We start from the raw sequence: 22,010 nt of genomic DNA, 5'->3' as shown, positions 1-22,010 counted from the left end.
AGTCAGAACTAGATTCATCTGTCTTTGTCGCGAATACTTTGTTTAGTTTTAGTTATTGCTTTGGCCAGGTAGGTCACTGTATTTTGTCAAAGTGCATCGAATGTCTAAATTAAAAATCGACCAAGTTTTAAATTAGCAAAAATCAAGAGAAAATGACCAGTTTCCACAAAGTAGAAGTTAATAAGACAGTATGGGAAGTTCCAGTAAGATATCAGATGTTGTCTGCAGTGGGTTCGGGAGCATACGGGCAAGTTTGGTATGTAGACTTTCATTATCATTTGATGAAAACATCCCAAGGTACAAGATCATATCATGGAATCAGCCAATTCATGGGTTTAATCACTGATTAGCCTGAGTCCATTTAACTCCACCTATTATTTTAAAATACTGGAAAAGAAGTTGATTAGGTTACATGCACAATTAGGACAATCTTTTTCACTAACTACTATGCTTATCCTGATATATATTAGTCATAATTTCAGCTCAGCAGTGGACACACAAACCAAACGAAAAGTAGCCATAAAGAAACTAGCCCGTCCCTTTCAAACTGCTGTCCATGCCAAACGAACTTACAGGGAGTTGAAGTTACTAAAACATATGCGACATGAAAATGTTATAGGGCTCCTGGATGTTTTTTACCCTAAACATGATAACAGTCAGGTAAATATACACCTGAAACAAGAATAGTAGTTACTAATGATCAGTCAACTTTTAGATTTATCTAGTGACACATTTAATGGGAGCAGATTTAAATAATATTGTTCGAACACAAAGACTGACTGATGATCATGTTCAGTTTTTAGTTTATCAGATTCTAAGGGGGCTCAAGTATATTCATTCAGCTGGAATTATTCACAGGGTAGGTTTAGGTGTACATTTATTCATACCTTCAATGGTCAAAACAGGGGTGCCAGTTATTAACAGAATATTCTGAGAAACAGTACTCTCTTTAAGAGATATCTCTTTTCATATTTATATTAGTCCTTTGCTGAATTATAAACAACATGAACTGTTATTGCACAATCCATTCATTAGTTAAAACAGGAATTGACAGCAAAAACAGGACTGTACTTAATTTTTAAAGATGCACTTACAAATGCCTCCTTACCAAAATAGAGTATCAAAACTACTTCCACATCATTTGAAATTCAGATATTCAAATGGGAATTAATGCCCTTGTATTAACCATGTTAACATCAGAGGTGCGGGATGTAAATTGGCATTGGAAATTTCCTACTGAAGGCGAACTTAGTTACCAAGGCACTGACACAACCTGACAGGTATGGCACACTCTAAGAAGATCCTCATGGGACTATCGAAGGAGAGAGACCACTCCTACTTTTGGCTCACATACACAGAATGAAGGAATCTGTGGAATCGGAATGCTGACTATGTCTTGAAAGAGGAGACCATGGAACTTCTTCTGTTCAAATGTCAAGCAATTGCCAGATAAAGGGTGTGGTAGAACAATAATTAGGCCAGAAAACTTAAACAGGGAGTTATTGAGAGAAATTGCTAAGTTCGCGAGGATTCTGAACATTCTAAAGGACAACCAGCAAGGTGTAACGGGCGCTTTACATTAGCTGGGCTACAATAGAACTCCAGTTATAGTGGAGGATTGTTTACAGTATACAATACAAAAACTCAGATTTCTCTTTTTATTTTCCCTTCATTCTTCATAAACAATAAATACTTGTGTAAAACTTAAAACATAAAACTATCAAATAATTTATCACATTCTCTATTAACGAATATTTTATTTGTATTCTAACAAGTGAAATTGTAAATTTTTGTAAATCATCTAGTTTTATACATTTAAATAGTATTCTTGTGATACTGACTTTCTATTAGTAATTACTATAATTTCTAGGACTTGAAACCCTCAAACATAGCAGTAAATGAGGACTGTGAATTGAAAATACTGGACTTTGGTTTAGCAAGGCCCACTGAAACTGAAATGACGGGCTATGTTGCTACTAGATGGTACAGAGCGCCAGAAATAATGCTGAATTGGATGCATTACAATCAAACTGTTGATATTTGGTCAGTGGGTTGTATAATGGCCGAATTACTAACTGGAAGAACCTTGTTTCCTGGCACTGATCGTATCCTTTTGTGCTTTAAAAAAAAAATTATGTATATTTAATCAGGAGAAGGCAGTCCTTAACAAAACTTAGATATTCATCAACTTAACTTAATTATGGAAATTTTGGGTACTCCCGATGATGAATTTATGAACAGAATTACTTCAGAGAGTGTAAGTTTTAATCAAAATGTCTGAACTTATTGAACAATAACTTTTTTAGGCACGAAACTACATAAAATCATTGCCTCCAATGCCGAAAAAAGACCTTTGTCAATACTTCGTTGGTGCAAATCCAAAAGCGATAGATTTACTTAGTCTTATGTTAGAAATAGATAGTGATAAACGTATCACTGCAGAACAAGCGCTGGCGCATCCATACTTAGCCGCTTATGCCGATCCAAATGACGAACCAACGTCCGAACCTTTCGACCAGAGTGAGGAAATGATTAATTATCCCGTCGAAAAATGGAGAGGTAAATCAACGTGAAAAACAGTTAAAATGGTTGAATTTCAGCCATTTCAACCGCATAGTTTTCTAGTTCAGTTCAGCTGAGATAAGTACCATTTTTATCCCTTGAATTAACGATGAAGGATATACATTTTTCTAGCTCATTGCATGAAAACGCTTTAAATTTCGGACGCACAAATGAAATAGATTCTTTTTCCGAGTTATGCTACATTTTTATTATACTTATCTCTGGTTGAAAAGGCGAACTCAACTTAAATTGTGGAGGGAACTGAGAGAAGCACATACAATACCGCAAAAAGCGGTCAAGCTTGATACATGTGACATGAGATCATTCCTCAATTAAAAAAATCTTTGTTAGACTTGGCTTTCCTTCTGGAAGCAAATAAATCGGCTGCAATATCAAGCAGCGAATTCTCAGAATCACCTCTACTACACAGTAACTCTAAGATAAAGCAAATTTTCGATTGAACCTCCGACTTATTAATTTTTTATGAAAACATTGCAATTTCTTATTGGAGATATCACTATTATTACTATATAAGAGTGTATATTTTAACATTGCTAAAATTTATTTCTGTTTACAGACTTAGTATTAGAAGAAGTAAATTCATTTGTCTATGTTCCAATGCCCAATGAAGAAGCGCGCGAATAGCATCAACGACCTCACAAAATAGTTGTAACATTGGTTAAAGCTCTAGTATAGTTAAACGAAATTAGAAAACAAAAGAAGTTTGATGTTAACGTAGATGGGTGCTAATGATGTCAATAACAGATAAATATTGAATATGTTCCTTTGAATTTTAACATTAAGTGTATGTTTTGCAAATCAAGGATGTCTAGAATGGTGGGAATCTTATAATTTTCTCTAAAGCAACCTTTTACATTTCGTCATTGAAGTTGGCACATTTTTTTTTGGGATGGAATATTTTATTCGTAGCACTACGAAACACTATTATTCAAAAATATAGTTCACGTGAATATAGATGTTTTTTTCATTTCTTTGCGTTTATTATATTTTGTATTATTAAGGGTTTATCTGCGAAATTGGAAACATTATGTAAGTAACAAACCCTTTTTTATTGATCTTTTTTTTTTCATTATGTTGGGCCATGTACGTAATATTATATGTCTAGTCAACGAGATAAACGGTACCTACCACAAATGAACATTGTGTTTCTTCAATTTTGGTTCCATAGGTACGTGTTAAATGTATATATTTGCCCCATATTTTATTGTTTGGGAACACTAATGTGTAATTTAGCAACGAAGGGTTACGATTTGTACAAAACATTTACAAACATTAAGTAAATAAAAGTAAGGTTTGTTCCACAAGAAAAATTTATTATTTTTTTGTAAAAATAGATAAAAGGTGATAAACGGACAACATGGATTGTCTCGCATAAATTTGTATAGCAATAATAATACTGTGAAAATATCGATGAATTTAAGCTATATCCAATTATGTTTCGATATTCATTAGGATATTAATTTTTTACAGGTGACTCGAATAATTAGTTAACGCATTTGAGTTCCTGTTACCTCAATTGAATATAGTTGATTGATTTAATTAGTAAAAGAAGCGTTTAACTAGCAGTCGAGCAAATATATACTTTCTTGTTCGATTTTTATTTGTACATTATTATATTTTAAGTACAATAGAAATGGTCATAATACTTACTTAAAGAGAAAAATTCACAGCTTTATTACACTAGTTATATTTGTTTTTTTATAAAATTGTTTATAATCTTTTCTAACCTTGTCAAGGAATACAATAAATGGAAAAATAATTTAACGTAAAATAAATACTGTTAACAAATAAGTAACTATTTATATAATAAAGACTAATCACAATGAGTTTGATGCTTCATTTCGAAATATCACTTTTTACACTTGGCTATATCATGAAGTTTTTTCCACAAATCGAATTGTTCGGCACTTTTTACCATGTGAATGCTGATCTCTTTTTGGACATTACACGGGGTAAATGTGACACGTTTGTTCAGAAACTCCGGTGCGTGTACACGTTTTATATTCAACCCGTTAGCTACAATTCCGGTTAGGAACACATCTTCTAGTTTTAGATAGGTGTGATTTAAGGCTGACTGGTAAAGCGGTTTTGCTAAATTGGCTGGAAGCAAATAGGCCGGACCTGTAGTGAAGTCTGGAAAGACTGGAGGCTTATATTGTTGGGGTGAAATGTAATATTTAGACTTTTTGTTTCTAATAGGTTTCCATTTTCGAGCCAAACGGCCGTATATGGTTCTTTGTTCTGGCTTATGTTTTGCGATAAACGCTAACAGGCGGGACACATTTATGAACATGTCATCGTCCGTTTTAAGTACAAAAGCTGCTTTAGGACAGAAATTATCTACCCACTCCAATATCGATATAGTTTTAAGAGTAAGATTGTCATAGGTGTCAACAAACTTCCCCCTAATAATATCACCATACAATATTTGTTCCTCGTCTAGTTTCCTGTTAATAGTTTCGTTGGCTATGGACCCTAACATAAAAGCTATAGCTACGTCCTTCCGGCTAACGAACGAACCCCAAGTCTTGCGAATTGCATCTCTGGCACTGTCATGGCTTGGTGCTGACGTGATAGCTATCAGCAGCTTCACACCTTTGCCTAAGTCAGCACAAACTTCGGAACTTACATCTATATGACCAGCTTCGTAAATATATTCGGCGGGCACTCCTTGAGTCAGATCTAAGTTTACTTGATGAATATTCGAGGAGTTATTGGAGTGATTACTAGAGTTTTGAGGTTGAGGGGGCGCCTCCGACGATGTGCTGCTGTTGTGCACACCAGGAAAGCTGATGTTACCTTGGATCATCCGCGATGATTCCGAAGTTAGGAATGATCTGGTGGGTGGTATCGTCGGTTTTAGGGTCGATGGATTGAAGGACAGCAAAAAGAAAACCAATACCAGTAAGGTGAAGGCGAATGCCAAGTGCATGAAACGCACTTGGGATAGCCATGGCACCCCCATACCTGAAATAACAATAAATTTAATTCTATCATCAGGGAAGTTTTAACGTCAGTTGTGTCCATCTCAAATGCGGGTAAATGGGTTTAGCTGTGCGAATCCTGTAATCTCGTAAACTGAATTCTTTTGTTAACCTTCATCGGACGGACCGGGGTCCAAGTGGACGCCATTGTTAGTATATTTGAAACAATTCAAAGTTTTGAATTCTGTCCTTTTCTCTAGCTATAGTTTAAACCTTGTAGTAGTAGAATATGGTGTGTCTCAATATTCAATGCTTACACTAATGTTAATTGTTTATTTTTCTATCTTGGGGTTCGCGTGAACCCCGGCTCGCTGTTTACGTCGGTCAGAATTTCGTCACAATTGCTGGGAAACCCAGAAATTGCACGCCTTCGTGGGGGATTTGCAGTATGGCGATATAAAATAGACGTTTGAGTTTAGTCGAGTTTAGAGGTAGTAGTATTGTAGTTGAATTGACAGGCATTATAAAAATGAGTGGATATATATTTACAAATCGGAACGGTCTTTCTGACGATAATTTATTGCACATTCTTGAAGAAGATAATCAAGAATATGATAATGTTGTTTCTGAACAAGTCTTGAGTGACTCAGAAAATGAGGATATTTTGTCAGAGGTTGAAAAAGTCGACGATGTTACGGTTATCGAGGAAAACTCTGAAGATAGGGAAACAACAATTACTAATAGTGAAGATGTTCGGAAATATATAGCCAAAGACGGTACTAACTGGTCAAAGTTTTCAGAAAATTATAAGATTAGGCGCCCAAATGCAAATATTCGTAGACACGACTTAGGACTTATTACTTATAGTTCGTCTATTGCTGGCTTGAAAGAAACATTCTATCTTTTTGTGTCCCAAGATATTCTTCAAATTATAGTAACAATGTTTTCTTTAATAATATATGTACTTTAATATAAGATGCTAATTTTAATTCCACGAATAAAAAAATATGTAAATATTATTGAATATTATATTTGGGGTCTGTTTGGACCCCAGTTCGTCCTTAACGTAACTTTTGAAATCTGTCCGATGAAGGTTAAACAATTAATATGTTTGTTTAAGCAAAGAGAACGATGTCGAATTTGAGGTCTGAATCAATGATATCAAAGACGGACTTTGATAAGTTGAGTGTCCGTCAAGTTGACATGTCAATTTTTTTTGAGGGTGGAAAACTTACAACAAAGCAAAAACTAAAAGTTCTTGTAAGATAGCCAATTCGTGGTTTAACGCCGGATCCCAATTCTTCTGCCGCCAACAAACAGTCCTAATAATGTAATTGTGGCTAATATTTTATGATAATGGCGGTCATCCTAAATTTCAGCAAATGAAATAAAATTGCTACATCCTTGAATAATAACAATGATACTGTCACGGCTATACGTTTCACAATTGCCGTATCTAATTTACTTGTGTAAAAGTATGCGTCTGTATTAATTGACTCTTGTATTGTTTGTTCGAGATTTTCTAGGGGAAATAAATTTTAAATAGTTATTTGTGTGCAAATGGTTTTAAAGAAACGCAATTTTGCAACAATTGACGAAATTCAAAATCGGTAATTTTAAGTGTTAAGTTACAACGAGTGAAAAATCTTACTAATACGTATTTTTTGTTCTAAACGCATGGTCTGTAACCCTTGTGGCTAATCTTTATTGTTTTAAAGCTCTTTTGAATATGGATGTGCATTCATTTAAGGATTTGCTAATTGAAAATGTAGGTACCGATTGTCATCGATAATGTATATATAAGGTGTAACTTTTCGTAAAGCTTTGCCAAATCGGAAACCTTGACATTTTCTTGCAAAACTGTTAAGTACTTAAACGTCCACACTTATTTGGCTGTTTCTGGTATTTAGTTTGTTAATTACATGTTTTTGTATTCACGACATACATGATGCCAATGTTATTTTGGTGTTTCGTTTTTACAAGAATAGCGGTGGAAATATCTACATTAAAGAATTAACATGATTACCGCCGCAAATAACTTCAATTTGTTCAACTTCAATAAACACAAGTTTATATTACCGTCGTACCTATGGGATCCGGTAGTTCGGGTATCAAATTACCTCCTGCCCACGTTAATACAATTTATCACGGCATTTTCACTGCACACTAAAATCATACAATTTAGAAATGTGCACTACCATACTAACTAAACTTACACAAAACATGAAACTTGAAACAAGAAATCGCTTTATGATGTGCGTACATGGCGCATCATAACGCGATGGGCTAGAACTGCTTCATACTTACCAATTTAAGTAGATAAAAATAAAGATATTGTTTGTATGTTTTGTATCAGCGACATGTCGTTCAAATCTGTAACAAAATATGGTTTGTTAAAAATATTTGCATACTCTTTGATGCAGAAATAAAAGACCTGCTCAAAGTGGATGGATTAATGGTATGAGTTTGTACCATGAAGCAAAATTGTAAAATTGGGCGTGTGAGGAAAGGAACCCTAGAATTTAATAAAGAATAAATATAAGCAGAAAGTTTTTGTCGCAAAGAGCGATAGTTGTTTGACATGCTAATTTTATTATAACGTCACGGAACTTTCATCAGGTGTAGAAAAACTCACTCTAAACTAGTTAAAAAACTGTGCTCACATACGCGTTAGACTCGACAATGTTTATGTTCAAGTAAACTTCCACTTATCAATAAATACAACACAATTATAAACAAGCTACCAGAAACAAGTGATAACTGAACTAAAACAAGCTTAATGTGACCGATTCACAATATTGAAAATCTAATGAAACATTATCTTAGTAGACAAACCGCCCACAGTTGAGTGAAATGTGAACTTAAACCTATCAAATTCATCACCTGGGAATACTAATGGTAAACATAAAAGCAGCATGAGAAAATTCATAATTCATTAAAAATGCCCATATTAACATTTATCAATAAGACCATTAATGCAGTGCCATAGTGCTAGTGGATGTTCCTGGATAATTGATAAATAAGGAATAAGCTTGTTAGATTCGGAGAGAAGCGGTAAACATGATCTAAAAATAATTATATTTAATTGAAATGTGCATTTAATTGATTGAGTTTCATCAAGTATCATTAAAAGTAATATCGTTAGTTGTGTATGTTAGAAATAAGTAGTTGTACTGGGAGGCGTTATAACACCAAGAAATGGATCAATGCTGATGTAGTTGCAGACCTTGATTAAATTCATATGCTCGATTTAAAAGGAAATTGTCTTTTTTTTAATTATGTTGCTTCTCTTGTTTATACTATTGTCTACTACGAAAGTTTATTAAAAAATTGTTCTATAGACATCTTATCGCCTTTAATTGAAGGATCCTTTAGGCCATGGTCAAATAATAAAGCATATTAAATTAACTGACCACCATTTGTCACCAAAACATGATATCTATGTTGTTATACAAAGTAAAAAACAGTCATTAAGTCAATGGGGACATAAAAATGAGTTATTTCGCTGTATATTATTTTACTGAGTAGTCGAGGAGCTGCTGTGCATTGACCTGTCTAGTGCTTTATTAGTCCTCATCTACGAAAAAAAGAGAGAAAAAGCGATATACTGTACGCCGTAGCTAATCAATATTCATAAGTATGTTGCGGAAGAGATATCTTAATTTAACCTACTAATTAATTATTTATTAAAGCTTGATCGTCCCTTTTGCCGAAGCATCTTCCATGCTAATAAGCCGTTATTAACCAGACTTATTACACGTTTTTAGGAAGACGCAATTTAAAATAAATTATAGCACAAATTTAATGACTCCAAAGGTGGAATTTGAAAACGTATAATTTTGTTTATTCTTCCCTTCTTGGATCCTTCAAAGCTTTTGTTCTCTTGACCTTATTCATTGTGTTTGACCTCCATTCCTTTCAGACGATGCTATAGGTTCGCTCATCATCTTTTTAATGAGCATCCTCCATGATGTTTATCCGCGAAAGATCGTTGAAAAGGAAAGGTTTTAAACAATTAATTTGACAAATGCAAATCATTGTACCAAATATCATTGAAATGTTATGACCATTAATTTCCACGCATGGTAGTAGTAAAACTTCTTGAGAGTTGTGTAGAACTAATAAACGCCAACAGGTAGCTAAAGCAATAACCAATTTACTTTTATATTAGGTCGTGTAGTATGAAATGAGTAGAATTGAATTGAAACTTTAGTCATTTTTTTTTCACATGAAATGTTTTTATTGTCAATCGAAATATGCACCACCATTATCAATACACTTCTGCCATTTAACGGGAAGTTCATTGATTCCCCTGCTGTAAAAGCGTGCAGGCCGGGAGTCGATAAACTCTTGGAAGGCAGCTTTGACAGCCTCGTCGGAGTTGAATGTTTTCCCTACCAGGAAGTTATCCAAATTTTGAAAGAAGTGGTAATCAGTGGGTGCTAAGTCGGGTGAATACGGTGGATGACGAAGAGTTTCCAATTCCAACTCCTGTAGCTTGGCCAAGGTGACTTGTGCGGTGTGTGGCCGAGCGTTGTCGTGCAACAATAGCGGTGCGCTTCGATTGACTAATCTTGGCTGCTTAACCGTCAGTTGCCTCATCATTTCGGTCAGTTGTCGGCAGTAGACATCAGCCGTAATCGATTCACCAGGTTTCATGAAGCTGTGATGGATGACACCTGCGTTGGACCACCAAACGGACACCATAAGCTTCTTTTGATGAAGATTTTTTTTCGCACAATGTTTTGGTGGTTCATCTTGATCCAACCACTGCGATAAACGTCTGGTATTGTCATATAGGATCTATTTCTCATCACAAGTAACAATCCGATTGAAAAATGGATCGTTATTATACCGGCACAACAAAGAAACACAAGCTTCGAGACGTCGTTCTTTCTGTATGTCGCTCAACTCATGCGGTACCCACTTGTCCAGCTTTTTCACCTTACCAATTTCAGCCAAATGAGTCAATATTGTTTTTTTGGTTGCACTGAATATTAACGATAATTCGCTTGCACTTTGACGTGGATTCGCTTCCACCACGCTTCCACACTTTCAGATAATCGTTATCCACTTGAGTTTCAGGTCGTCCACGTGGTTCATTTGTTAGGTCAAACTTGCCAGAACGAAATTTCATGAGCCAACGAGATACTGTTTGCTGTGAAGTGACTTTAGTACCAAACACATCATTAATATTGCGAGCCGCCTGAGCTGTTGTGGTTCCACGGTGGAACTCATATTTCATTAACACACGAATTTCACTATTTTGCATGGCTGCACAAAAATTTTTATAAAAATAAAAGTTTTCAGTAATTTTTAACACTTTAAACTCTGATCGAAAGAGGAAGAATGTGCCTTTTCCACATAAAAAAGTCAAGTCCAAATATAGATTTAGAGTGAAGTTATTCGCAGTTGAATGTGGCATTTCGAGAATCTACTCATTTCATACTACACGACCTAATACTTTCTACCTTAAGAAAGAGGGGAAACTCGACGAGTCAAAGTAACCGATCCAATTAATGCGTTCTATTGTGGGAGTGAATATACTATAATACTTTTTCCTATGGTGATTTCTAAGTGTATAAATACTTGTGAACCAGATTGCCTTGTCAAAGTTCGTGATAAATTAGTTAAACAATAGAGCTATAATGAGTCTAATACGAAAAATAGCGCTATTAAAAAACCATTACTCAAAGCTTGTCTATTCGAAATTTCCATGGAAGACTTCTTTCCAAACAATTGCGGGACGTAGTCACACAAAAACCAGGGAAAAACCTACATATTGATCTAGTAAACAATCTACAACCTCGATAAATTTTCCTCAGATTTAATGAATAACTGAAAAATCTGGCTGAAAGCCAAGGGAAGCACATACTCAAATCTCTAATTTAAAAATAAGTAATCATCTCTAAGTGGACTTTGATTTTCCGCTGTGTGACCGAGCTGATAATCTTAAGAAGTTTCGTTCCATTGGCCTTGAATTGAAACGTATAAAAATGCGATAAACAGTCAACCACAAACTTTGATTCCCTGTTTATAAAATAACGCATTAAAATCATTGGAATCTTATTATTTCAATCGAAGCATTTCCTTCGTCACTAAAATGCAACAATTTTTAAGATGTGCGATAAGCCATTTGCACGTCCCATTTATTCTTAGAACTAATTGTTCCTTATTATACAGGCTAATTTGCTTCCGAAAGCATACACAGGATGTAGTAGTGAATACCAATAACGTATGTTGAAAGAAAAAAGGGGAGAAGTGTTTTGACTTAAATATTTTATTTCCGTTTCTTCCCTACTGCACACCATGTGGGGTTGGTTCTTTCACTGCGAATTTTTCATAGACAAAAAAAACAATGGTTATAGGCGAGGATACCATAAAATATCACAAAAAAATATACAGAATCGGCCATAAGATGCTTATACTCCAACACTTATTTTTTAATGGGATACCCTATTTTGCGTTCACTATTTTCAAGAATTTGTCAAGGAAATTCATCACTGAAAAATGACATGACCAACATGGATCGATGAGGGGAGAATTTGGGGCAAGCGAGTTAGTTTAAATTTTTAAAACTAATTTCGGCAACTAATAAAGACAAACCCTGCACGAACGTAGATTTTTCAATCAAATGTCTGAAGTATAGAAAAGAAAACACGACGCTTCTTTCGAAATATTTGGCCAAGAGTAATATTCTGGCAGATCACAACATTCACAACCCCTGTTCTGACATGCTCCTGGAAACAATCCAAGACCCTGATATCCGAGGATACCGAACAAGACCTAGGGCGATTATAAAAAAGAACTGGTTGAACAAAAACATAAAGCTTTATTGGGTAATCAAGCAGTGCTCAAAATGCTTGACGCTTCCAAATTATTCTCAATGAGAATTACATGAGTTCTCCGAACCATAGTTGACTACATCAGGAGAACAAAACCGGCTGACCCTAGTATGGAATCTCAACTATCCGATTTTTTTAAACTAAAGTTGTCAAAGCTCTAAAAACATTTAAGAAGGAGCGAATGACCTGAATTAATCAGACTCAAAACAGGTATTTTTGTTGAAACCTTCCATACCAAACAACAATAAAAAAAAGTTAGAAGTGAGGGAGCTTTCTAAAGAAACCCGAATTTTCGGTTATCATACGTAATCAATTCTATAAAAGTTCTCTTGGAAAACTGGAAGAAACTCAGATGTGACGAAACTATCTAAACAAACTACAACTCATCTGGCGTTTCTAAACTAAAATATTCAAAGCAATTTTTTTTAATTTTCGAGAAGAAATTCTGTACAGATTAAATTTAATTTTCCGGTAATTCCACTTTCAAATTGAGTAAAGTCTTACGTTACTTGCAGAATTTTTTACAGTGACATTTTTGTATTGGCCCATAGATGGTTTAATGACCAAAAGACCATAATTGAAAATATGTTGTAATTATTATGTTTTGTTGCTGTAAATAAAAGATAGTTACCAATCTATAATCTATTAAAATCCTATTAGACACGGGGTAAGCACTGAAGGCGTCTTCAATTCCAAAAAAAAACTCTACGTAGGTATAACTTCTCACAAGTCTCCAGAAAGTAATAATTTCCATAAAAACGAATCAGTAATGACTGATCACTTTTAATAAATATTTTGGACCAACACTAGAATTCATACTCTTTAAAGGCCACTCAAGTATTGTGCAGTCATTAACTAATTGCTAATTTTATAATGTGGTAGTTTAGCAAAGGTAAATGTTTAAACACCGGTAATTAATATTATATGCTTAGTTGGAGAACTTTAATATGATTAGTATAATGCTGCTATGACACGATCAAGGACCCTCAGGTAGAATGGCACAAAAGACTGTACGTCATCGTCAATAATTGTATTGATTATTAGGAGACTTGGGCATTTAGATACCTTCTATTAGGTTTGCTCTTCCAATTTAGTCATGCAAAGCCCAACGTACCAAAAAAACAACATATTGCTGTGTTATTGCGATTAAAATTTGGGAATTTGAGCTTCAAAGGTATAACTTCACGAACCGAGTTGTTATGGATGTCTACTAATGACTCACCATTACCACCAAGAGAGCTCGTTAAAATTTTATACTCATAGGACTGAAAGTAGTTTCTTTAGCTATACATTTAGATGTTCTCTGCGGTTTTAACAGTTAATCGAGGCGGTTTACATAATAGTTCTTGGAAGGCGCATATTTTATTCGAAGGTGGTCCCTAGATTTGGGTGCACAAATTCTATACCTAATAATATAATATCGTGAAGGATTAATAAATTAGCATTCGTTGGCGCACAGAACTCGGTTCATTTTGGGCTAGCAGTTACTCATTTAGAAATGTCGCTTATTCAATTTCTGCAGCTCATTTCCGTTACAAGTCGTTTCAGCCAACTTAAAGCTGCTTCTGTGCGACAACTTGATGAGTTAAGATTTTCCAGCGCTGGTTTCGGGATAATTCACATTAATTATGAAAGCAGTCAAAAACTCTTACGAATATATAACCCATAATAATACATAATAGAACGGGTTTACAGAGCTTTTTGCCTGGCTTGAGCCCTGAGTACCCCTAATGCGTTTCTTCCAGACGATTTCCTGTAATAAAACTGTATGACACTAAAACGTATTATGAACATCTGGTTTATAATTAAAATCATAAGAAGTTTGTTAGACTTAACGCAATTGACGTCGTTCAACAGGATTGAACCTGAAAATGTCTATGGGTTATGAATCTGAAAGTATAAGCCACTTTTTCACGGCAAGAAAATGTTAGAGATGTACATAATTAGTTGTAATGGTCTATATTAAGCACCATTTAGCCCAGTCAATGAACTTACTATAATAAATCATTCGAAGAACTAGAGATTAAAATGAGGTATGCATGTAGTAGGAAAACTATTCGGATCAAGTCGAAATGAGGAAAGGAAATAGTTCAGACTTTTGACTGATAAACAGAAGTTATAATGTGTGCACATTTAAATATGGGTTACTTATGTAATATATTATGTATTGCGATAAATTATGGACCTGGACATCAGACCTGCGTAAATAAACGATAATAACGAGATCATTTGAAGTCTCCTATTTATTGATCATTATTGATATTGATATATAGATATTACTATAATACAGATACCTCCAAGTTCAACAAATCTATTCTTGCCCCTTACTTTAATATATAAGGGACGTGATTCGAGGAAGAAATTGAATTTCCTATTCTGAAAAGTCCGACAAAACGAGCGTCAAAAGGATTCTGCCTTAAGGCATGGGCTTTGAACTTTATCATGGCTAAACCATTCATTTGGGACGAATTTTTTATCGTTAAATCCCTCCAAGCACAAGAACTGACGGATGGATTTCCAACAAAGAGAGTCCAATCAAGTGTGTCTACATCCTAGGAGTAGGAGTCATGGTCTGGTGGTATTAGCATGTGTAGTATAATACCAAACGAACCGCTTTTCTGCGGCACAAGAAGACGCTCACTATGTTGTAAACATGTTCCACAATACAACTGGCGACATGTGGCTTATAGAACTGTATGAGATTTTTGCGTTTCAAGTGTGAAGTTCTAACAATACGTTAACAGCAGCTTAATAAATAATTAATATAATAAATCCACCGTTTAATTCGGAAAAATCCTGTTAGGAACTCTTGTGAATAAATTAATCTTAATAATCACATTCACCAACCATTGCAACGGCGGCAACTGAGACGAAACTAAACGATTATTGCTATACATTAAACTGGGTGTTTACCAAACCAAATTCCGACAGGACAGAATCGTGTACACGTCCCTGAAGTTTCTGGTTGAACTCTGATATATCTGATATGCATTATAAGAATATTATTAAACGGCGACAATTTTAATTAAATCGTAAGAATATTTTAAAATATGCTACAAAGCGATTTTTCCTAAACTTCATGGTTTGATTGCAGAAATAAAGCGATTGTGGACATGTTTCTACAAGCTTTTTTTCCTTTAAATTATTATTAACGAAATAGTCAAATAATTCATTACTCTCTTAAGGCAGAAGCCAACTGAAGATCTTTAAAAAATGGTGTCATAAATTTAGGAACTGGTTCCAATCATTTACGTTTCATATTATTGAAAGCCTTGCTGTCCCAGTTGAATCCAAGGTTGAATGAAAATTTACAGATGCAATAAACGAGCCAATGTGTACCAAGATTTAAGGTTTTGAAACTTGTCTCTTAATGTACGTAAAGTAAAGAGTAGAGTTGAACAGGATTAAATAAGTGGTTGGTTAGGCTACTGCTCAAATTTGGCAAGATGGCAGAAACACCTACAATAGGCCTTTAAGTGAATTAATTTGTTTCTGTATGATGACAAAATTAAAAAATTAGTTCCTACATATTATACTTTAGTTTGGTTTCATTGCAAGTAAAAGGGTTTTAAGGAGGTTAATTACCCAAATTCTATGATGCTTATAAGAGTTGTTTATATGCCGATTTCTAAAAATGAAAGTTTATTTTTTGAATTATGGAGTGGAGATTGATTAAATTTAGCGTGAATTAACACTTGAATTAAGTAAAAAAGTGGAGTTTGATGTCTAGCATAGCTTCCAACTGAAAGAGTCCTGTGCTACGTAGTGGAGCGCTACGTACCCCAATGTAGAGAACCCCATGTAGTTAGGAATAACATGATATTGCTGATTGCTCAGTGCTCTTTGAATACAAAAGGGCTATTTAACGCGTAGATGAAACGTATTTATCTGGCTATTTTTAGGTAACTATATTAAAGTGTATTAGTAATTATATAAGAATTTAAGCAAATTTAAATTGATGGTCAGCCTTGACATCCAAAAATACGGATACACGGGACTTCCTTCAGAATGTAATACTGACTCTACTTGAAAATCCCGCGAGAAAAATAGTATTTTGACAATGGAATTTTTATCTATTACTGATAAGATAATTTTACAAATATGAAAGAACGAAAATTATAAAACACTCACCTACGAGTTACCGTAATTTAATCACAGTATACATGATAAAACATACATACATAACCAAGCCATGATACGTTTCTAGTGATATTGAACTGACACGAATGACACACTCTACGCTGCATTGTCAAATAAGTATCGACAAACACATCCCTAGATTATCGACTAGTGAAAGGTTCAACTCTGTTATATACACAGCTCCAACTACTCCGAGTCCCCACGTAGAAGACAAAATGGCTGGGAGGCAGCTAGTGTAAACGGAAAGAAACTTTATTACGTTTGGATGCTAGTTGTGTGCGAGCGGTCACTCATTTGAAAGATTTCTTTCTAAAAAAACTCCACTCCATTACCATCAATAGAACTGCTAATCAATAGATTCTTAAAAATTTGGTTTCAAATCAAAAGCAAACTAGAAAAAAAATATGTAGACGATTAAGAGCGTATGCGAACAATTATTTTGCTAATTAAAATTGAGAAATATAAAAATATAATAACAAAACATTCTCTAGGCAAAATACTACATCATTCTGAAAAAGTAGATATGAAAGAAGCCTGTCAGTAGTGCCCTGCCTTGTCACGTCATGTCATTTCATTCATTTCTTTTCCGAGTCACGACCAATCAAATCACGACCATTCCCACTCACTACTCCTTCTTCATGAATGATTAGTGGTTTGCGCGTGTCCACTACAAAAGGCTTTTGCTTTTGAGTAGTTGAGTGAGAGTATACAAAAGATTGTGTAAAATTAGTTTTTATTTTGATTTATAATGATTATTGGGCAGCCGAAGAAAAACTTCATTAATTAACACTTTCTTGAGGGACAGGTAAACAAAAACTTTGATTGTCCGATAAATCAAAACAATACCAAATTCCAATGCAATTATTTTGCTGAAACTATGTATCTATTTGTATTGTTTAGTTTTCATGCTGCTGTTATTACCCAATTTCCTTCAATTTCAGATTCTAATGATTATAAAGTCATGACACACTACTGGTGGATGCACTGGTTTTGGATAACATTGTTCTTCAGTGAACATCTTTGTGGTAAGAATGTTATGTCAAATAAACTTCCTTATACACAGGTTTTGTCACAATTAAATATTAATAATAACCAAGATAAATCATTGCTATCTACATTAATTTTCAAATCCCAATAGGATAATCCCTTTAATTAATGTTCATTCTATACTCTCTAAGGCAGATAGGTATGTGAAAAGTACTATACCCTTTTCTGAACCACACAATATTCAAATACTATGACTAATCTAAGGAAACCTTACATGTTCAGGTAGTCCAGAATTCTAGGAATTCATAAGGTTGCCCATCAGGGTCTTCTCAATGCAACTATGCAATGTTATGCCAATATGTTCCTACATAATTAAAAAATTGTAACAAGAAATTATTGCAGTAATTTGCATTCTCAAAACAGACATAATCTACTTTCCAGTTACATCATGCAATCAATTTCAGACAATAATATGATTCAGCTTTCATTTTTTCCTCTTTGGGATAGTGAGTAATTTTTTATTGTTTAGGTACATGGTTTACATAGGGAGATAACTTTACAAACAAGTGGTTTTACGTCTGAGTTGCCTTGAGATGGGACGTATTACTGCATATGTTGCCAAACAAGTTTTTTTCCCTGATAATAACATTAAGACCTTAGTTATTTATTAATTATTGTGCAATTAAAATTTCAATTAACTTCAGCCTCTATCCAATACTTCATGATGTGCATTGGTGTTATGAGTAGGTATATTAGTAGGTAGTTAGTTATATGAATACACTCAGTGGTTTAAAAAATTAATTTACTAATCAATTCTTTTGTGTGATTATAGTAAAAAGACACTGTGTATTTGCTTCAGAAACAAAATGTGGCTCAGATGGAAGAATTTCTAATGATATCGAGATTCTAATGATTAATATACTCTTTGCAGTGTTTTAATGGTGACTCATCTTCATATTAATTTGGAGCCATTTTCTGGATTTCCTAGAGACTTTTAGAACTTTTCTTTGAGATTTCCAAGGGCTTCTTTTCTATACCTCTTTAAGAGTTTGCCTAGATTTCAGTCTCAGGATATCAAAGAACTTTCCTTCATAAGTGTTTTAAGTCTTTCTAAAAGTTCATTATAAATGTTCATTATAAATGTTCATTAAAAATGAAAAATTGATGAGAGATTTGTAGCTTCCCCTCGGAACGTTTCCTGGTATCTTCTAAGAGTGTTATAAGTTTTATAGCTTCCATAAGGATTTTGCCTTGATTCTCAAAATCTTAGGATTTTGGAAAATTCTGTTGCTTCAATTTTTTAGGGTAATTCGATGACTTTTGTTCCTTCTGAAGAACTTTTTGGCTTATGGGTATTTGTTTCAGCTGGAGGTATGTTGTGACATGTAAAGCGTTTTTCATAAAAATGGCTTCAAAAACTTACTTAGATTTATCCCAACCCATCAGGAAATCTTTCCAGAATACTTCGAGGATCCTTTTGCGTCTAGGCAACCCACAATAAAGATTTGTGTGCAAAATACATAATACCATTACTCTACAGAGTTCCCAAACCGTTTCATCGCGGGTTGGAAGTGTTGGAAGAAGCCTATTATTACTTACTTACTTAATACATCTATAAGATTCGAGAAACGTGCCTTTATATGCAAATTTAATGTGTCACATATCTTACCAATTTTCGCTCTGCATCTTCAGTAAACTTCTAACACATGAATTAATTTTGTCTGACCTGCTTTGCGCAATCTTCGAATCCACTATAGTGAACTTTCCACATATCAATTACTTTTGTCTGATGTTCTTGTCACATCTTTGAGTTCACCGAATATTTTTATTATTTCCGTAAAACGAAATTTTAATTGTTTTCCTAATTACGGTTTATTAACTGCGCTTGCCCTTGAACTTACTCATGAAGGTGTATTCACCTAGGAAAAAATCAATATAAATTAAAAATAAGGAAATTCTATTTGCGACTCGGTAAACATTGTTTTCAAAACAGATTTTCTCATTGGGTAGTTCAAACTACTTTCCTTTCTTTATTTAGTGTTGCCGCATACGTTGGTCAGTGAAAAATGCTAGTGCGTCAGTAATTTGATAGTGTGAATTGCGAATAACAATGGTTTTAATAATTATAATTTGTAGGTATTTGATGCGCACTGAAAGGGTTTTTTTTACGTTTTGTTGCAGTTATAGTCGGCCATTCATTGCTGACAACTTTACATTCCAACTTTTCAACCACAGTACTGCCCCTCACAAATACCACCACTCAGCTTGAAGCAAATAAATCGGAGCATAGTACTCTTCCAATTCCGCCCAGAAATTCTAGTCTAGAAATATTGAGAAATATTTCCCAGTATGCAAGAAATGAGTCTTCTAAATCGTCAGTCTATTCAGAAAAACTGGAGGTGATCCCCTTAGACGTTCCGACAAGCGACAACGCAAGCGAGTGGATTAACAACACCAATAGAGATTTACCTGTGATAAACCAAAATGTTACTGAACCAAGTCTGAGTGGCAACTTCACTGGATTTATGTTCAGTAGGAATAAAGGCATCACTTCGAGTAATCACACTGAAAACGGGACATTCCTCGGAGAAGACTTAAGCTATAATCAGAGTTTTGTACAGAAGTCAGAAAGAATCGGTTCGTTTTCGTGAGCGTCAATACTTTTTTTAAAATTAAAATATATTTTTGTTGCTTTAGGTATAGAAGAAGCGGACCTACATACTGACGATACTACAGGGAATTTGTCAGCAGCTGGCATCACTGGCATAACCCTGGCTTGCATAGTAATTGTTGGTGTTATATGTGGGATCAGCTTTTTTGTGTACCGAAACCAGGGCTTCAACAGGCCTCAAGTACTTAATGACAGATGTAGCAATCCCGATTCAAGTGGATACATTGATGATGCTTCAGTAAGAGTAAGCAGTTGTATGTTTAAAGGTTTGTCTTTTGGGCACAACTTTGAAATATGGTCATATTGCACAAACCGGCCCAGTAAGCCTTTCCTTTGAGAGATGCAGCATGATGTTTAGTCATAGATTATTGAGATATTGTTCTTTGTTGCTTTGAGCAAATTTAACAATTCTTCTTGTTACAGGATAATTCAGAAGAAATGTACAGTCTGGACAATGATTCTTTCTTGAACAGCTTGGAAGCAATGACAATTCAAAACTATTGGACAGACACTGTGAAACATACAAAATTGTAAATAAGAAAGGTTTTGTATAGAAGTATTTAGAATCTGTGATGCATATCAGTTATAGTTTCAGCTAGTAGAGTAAGGCAAACTTTTACACTTCTATTATTTACCTATTAATTAGTCATAGGCTTAGGAAATTGCATATTTTTAAATCAACCGTACTATACTTTATACGCTGAAATCGAGATTGAGTTATTTTAGTATTTATGCATTTCTGAATGTTGTATTCAGCAAAGTTTTATGTTGAGTTTCATTTGTTGAATCTACGTTTTTGGCTATGATTACCGTCTTATCCTTTGTGTAATGTATAAAATAACATTAAAGCAATAATTAATATGGTATAATTAAAAAAGGAGAAAAAGGTCTCATCCGTACTGCGTTTACAGTGATTTTTTCTATTTATAACTTTTTTACTTGTGATTTTTGTATATTTATTAAGACTCTGTTTTATTGTTTTAACAAGTACAAACTCTTTTTCTTATGTTTGTGTTTTTATCTGTCTTCTCAGATGTTGTTGAATTTTATTTCTATATAGGTATCACTTGTACTGCTATTTTATCCAAATATCATTTTGTTGCAACTGCTATGTTAAATTTCTTCTATTAAAGTGGAAGAAACACTTTTTTCCCACAATCTACTGCTTTAGTAAAGTAAGAATGCCATAATTACAACTGTTATGGAATTATTCTTAAAGATGATCAATGGTCCTCGAATAGGCGTTGAAATATCAGAGGCATGTTTTGGATAAGTTCACCTGTTGTTAATGTCAGATGGTTGATGATAAATAGTAAGTGGCTTAATCAATGTTCTATGTTTACGGGTCATCGCCTATTACGAGGTTTTTTTTTGATTACCTGTTAGTTTCTATCTTCTAAGTGCAATATATCTTCTTGTAAATCTTATCGAGATAGTTTCGTCCTTAGGTTACAATAAAACTTATTAAGGTCGTAGTGGTAGGTCTAGCAGTTTGTAGTGTAGGTGCAGCTGTATGAAAAATACGACTACACAAAGTTATAAATTTAACATTGCAAGAACCTGAGGATAAATAGAATTTTGCAGTTATTATCTGTTTTTTTAATGTATCTAACATCATCATTGCAATTAAAAGTTGCTTATACAAGGTGTCTCGAAAAAGAAGACCAGTTCATTAATCACAAGCTCTTTCATCATAAAGAAACCAAATAGTAGCTTGCTGTCAGTACCAAAATTTAATTTGAGTTTTCCTTTATCCTTATAGCTTATACAATTTTGGAAATATTAATCTTTAATTTTTTTCGTTCCACTACTTCCTAGAGTCCACACAACTAAATATTAAAAACTGTTTGTTAAAACGTG

General features: G+C 34.2%; 3 protein-coding genes across 5 annotated transcripts; 2 read left to right on the top strand and 1 right to left on the bottom strand.

Moving 5' to 3' along the window:
* Window positions 1–25: 25 nt before the first annotated feature.
* Window positions 26–4,409, top strand: LOC136417196 (mitogen-activated protein kinase p38b-like). Its single transcript, XM_066402765.1, has 7 exons — window positions 26–256; window positions 483–660; window positions 716–859; window positions 1,871–2,105; window positions 2,178–2,257; window positions 2,307–2,559; window positions 3,140–4,409. Exons 1-7 carry the CDS (start codon window positions 153–155, stop codon window positions 3,205–3,207), a joined length of 1,062 nt encoding a protein of 353 aa, XP_066258862.1. The 5' UTR covers window positions 26–152; the 3' UTR covers window positions 3,208–4,409.
* LOC136417195 (beta-1,3-galactosyltransferase 5-like) lies at window positions 4,234–16,601 on the bottom strand. 2 transcript variants are annotated; one of them, XM_066402763.1, is made up of 3 exons: window positions 16,484–16,601; window positions 7,815–7,880; window positions 4,234–5,550 (listed from the first exon to the last, which is right to left on the bottom strand). In XM_066402763.1, exon 3 carries the CDS (start codon window positions 5,546–5,548, stop codon window positions 4,433–4,435), a length of 1,116 nt encoding a protein of 371 aa, XP_066258860.1. In that variant the 5' UTR covers window positions 5,549–5,550; window positions 7,815–7,880; window positions 16,484–16,601; the 3' UTR covers window positions 4,234–4,432. The 2 variants fall into 2 exon arrangements, with proteins under 2 accessions (XP_066258860.1, XP_066258861.1); XM_066402764.1 differs by lacking the exon at window positions 16,484–16,601 and adding an exon at window positions 8,171–8,281.
* A 518-nt stretch (window positions 16,602–17,119) lies between these two features.
* Window positions 17,120–21,738, top strand: LOC136417254 (uncharacterized). 2 transcript variants are annotated; one of them, XM_066402857.1, is made up of 5 exons: window positions 17,120–17,297; window positions 17,434–17,517; window positions 19,661–20,116; window positions 20,177–20,394; window positions 20,574–21,738. In XM_066402857.1, the coding sequence occupies exons 2-5, from the start codon at window positions 17,454–17,456 to the stop codon at window positions 20,682–20,684; spliced, it is 849 nt and encodes a 282-aa protein (XP_066258954.1). In that variant the 5' UTR covers window positions 17,120–17,297; window positions 17,434–17,453; the 3' UTR covers window positions 20,685–21,738. The 2 variants fall into 2 exon arrangements, with proteins under 2 accessions (XP_066258954.1, XP_066258955.1); XM_066402858.1 differs by having other exon boundaries at window positions 17,121–17,297; window positions 20,177–20,388.
* Window positions 21,739–22,010: the final 272 nt, after the last annotated feature.

The sequence above is a fragment of the Euwallacea similis genome, chromosome 27 (genome assembly GCF_039881205.1).
Source record: "Euwallacea similis isolate ESF13 chromosome 27, ESF131.1, whole genome shotgun sequence".
NCBI classification, from domain to species: Eukaryota; Metazoa; Arthropoda; class Insecta; order Coleoptera; family Curculionidae; genus Euwallacea; species Euwallacea similis.
The sequence above is the reverse complement of the archived record's forward strand: the minus strand, read 5'-3'. Positions and strand labels throughout refer to the sequence as shown.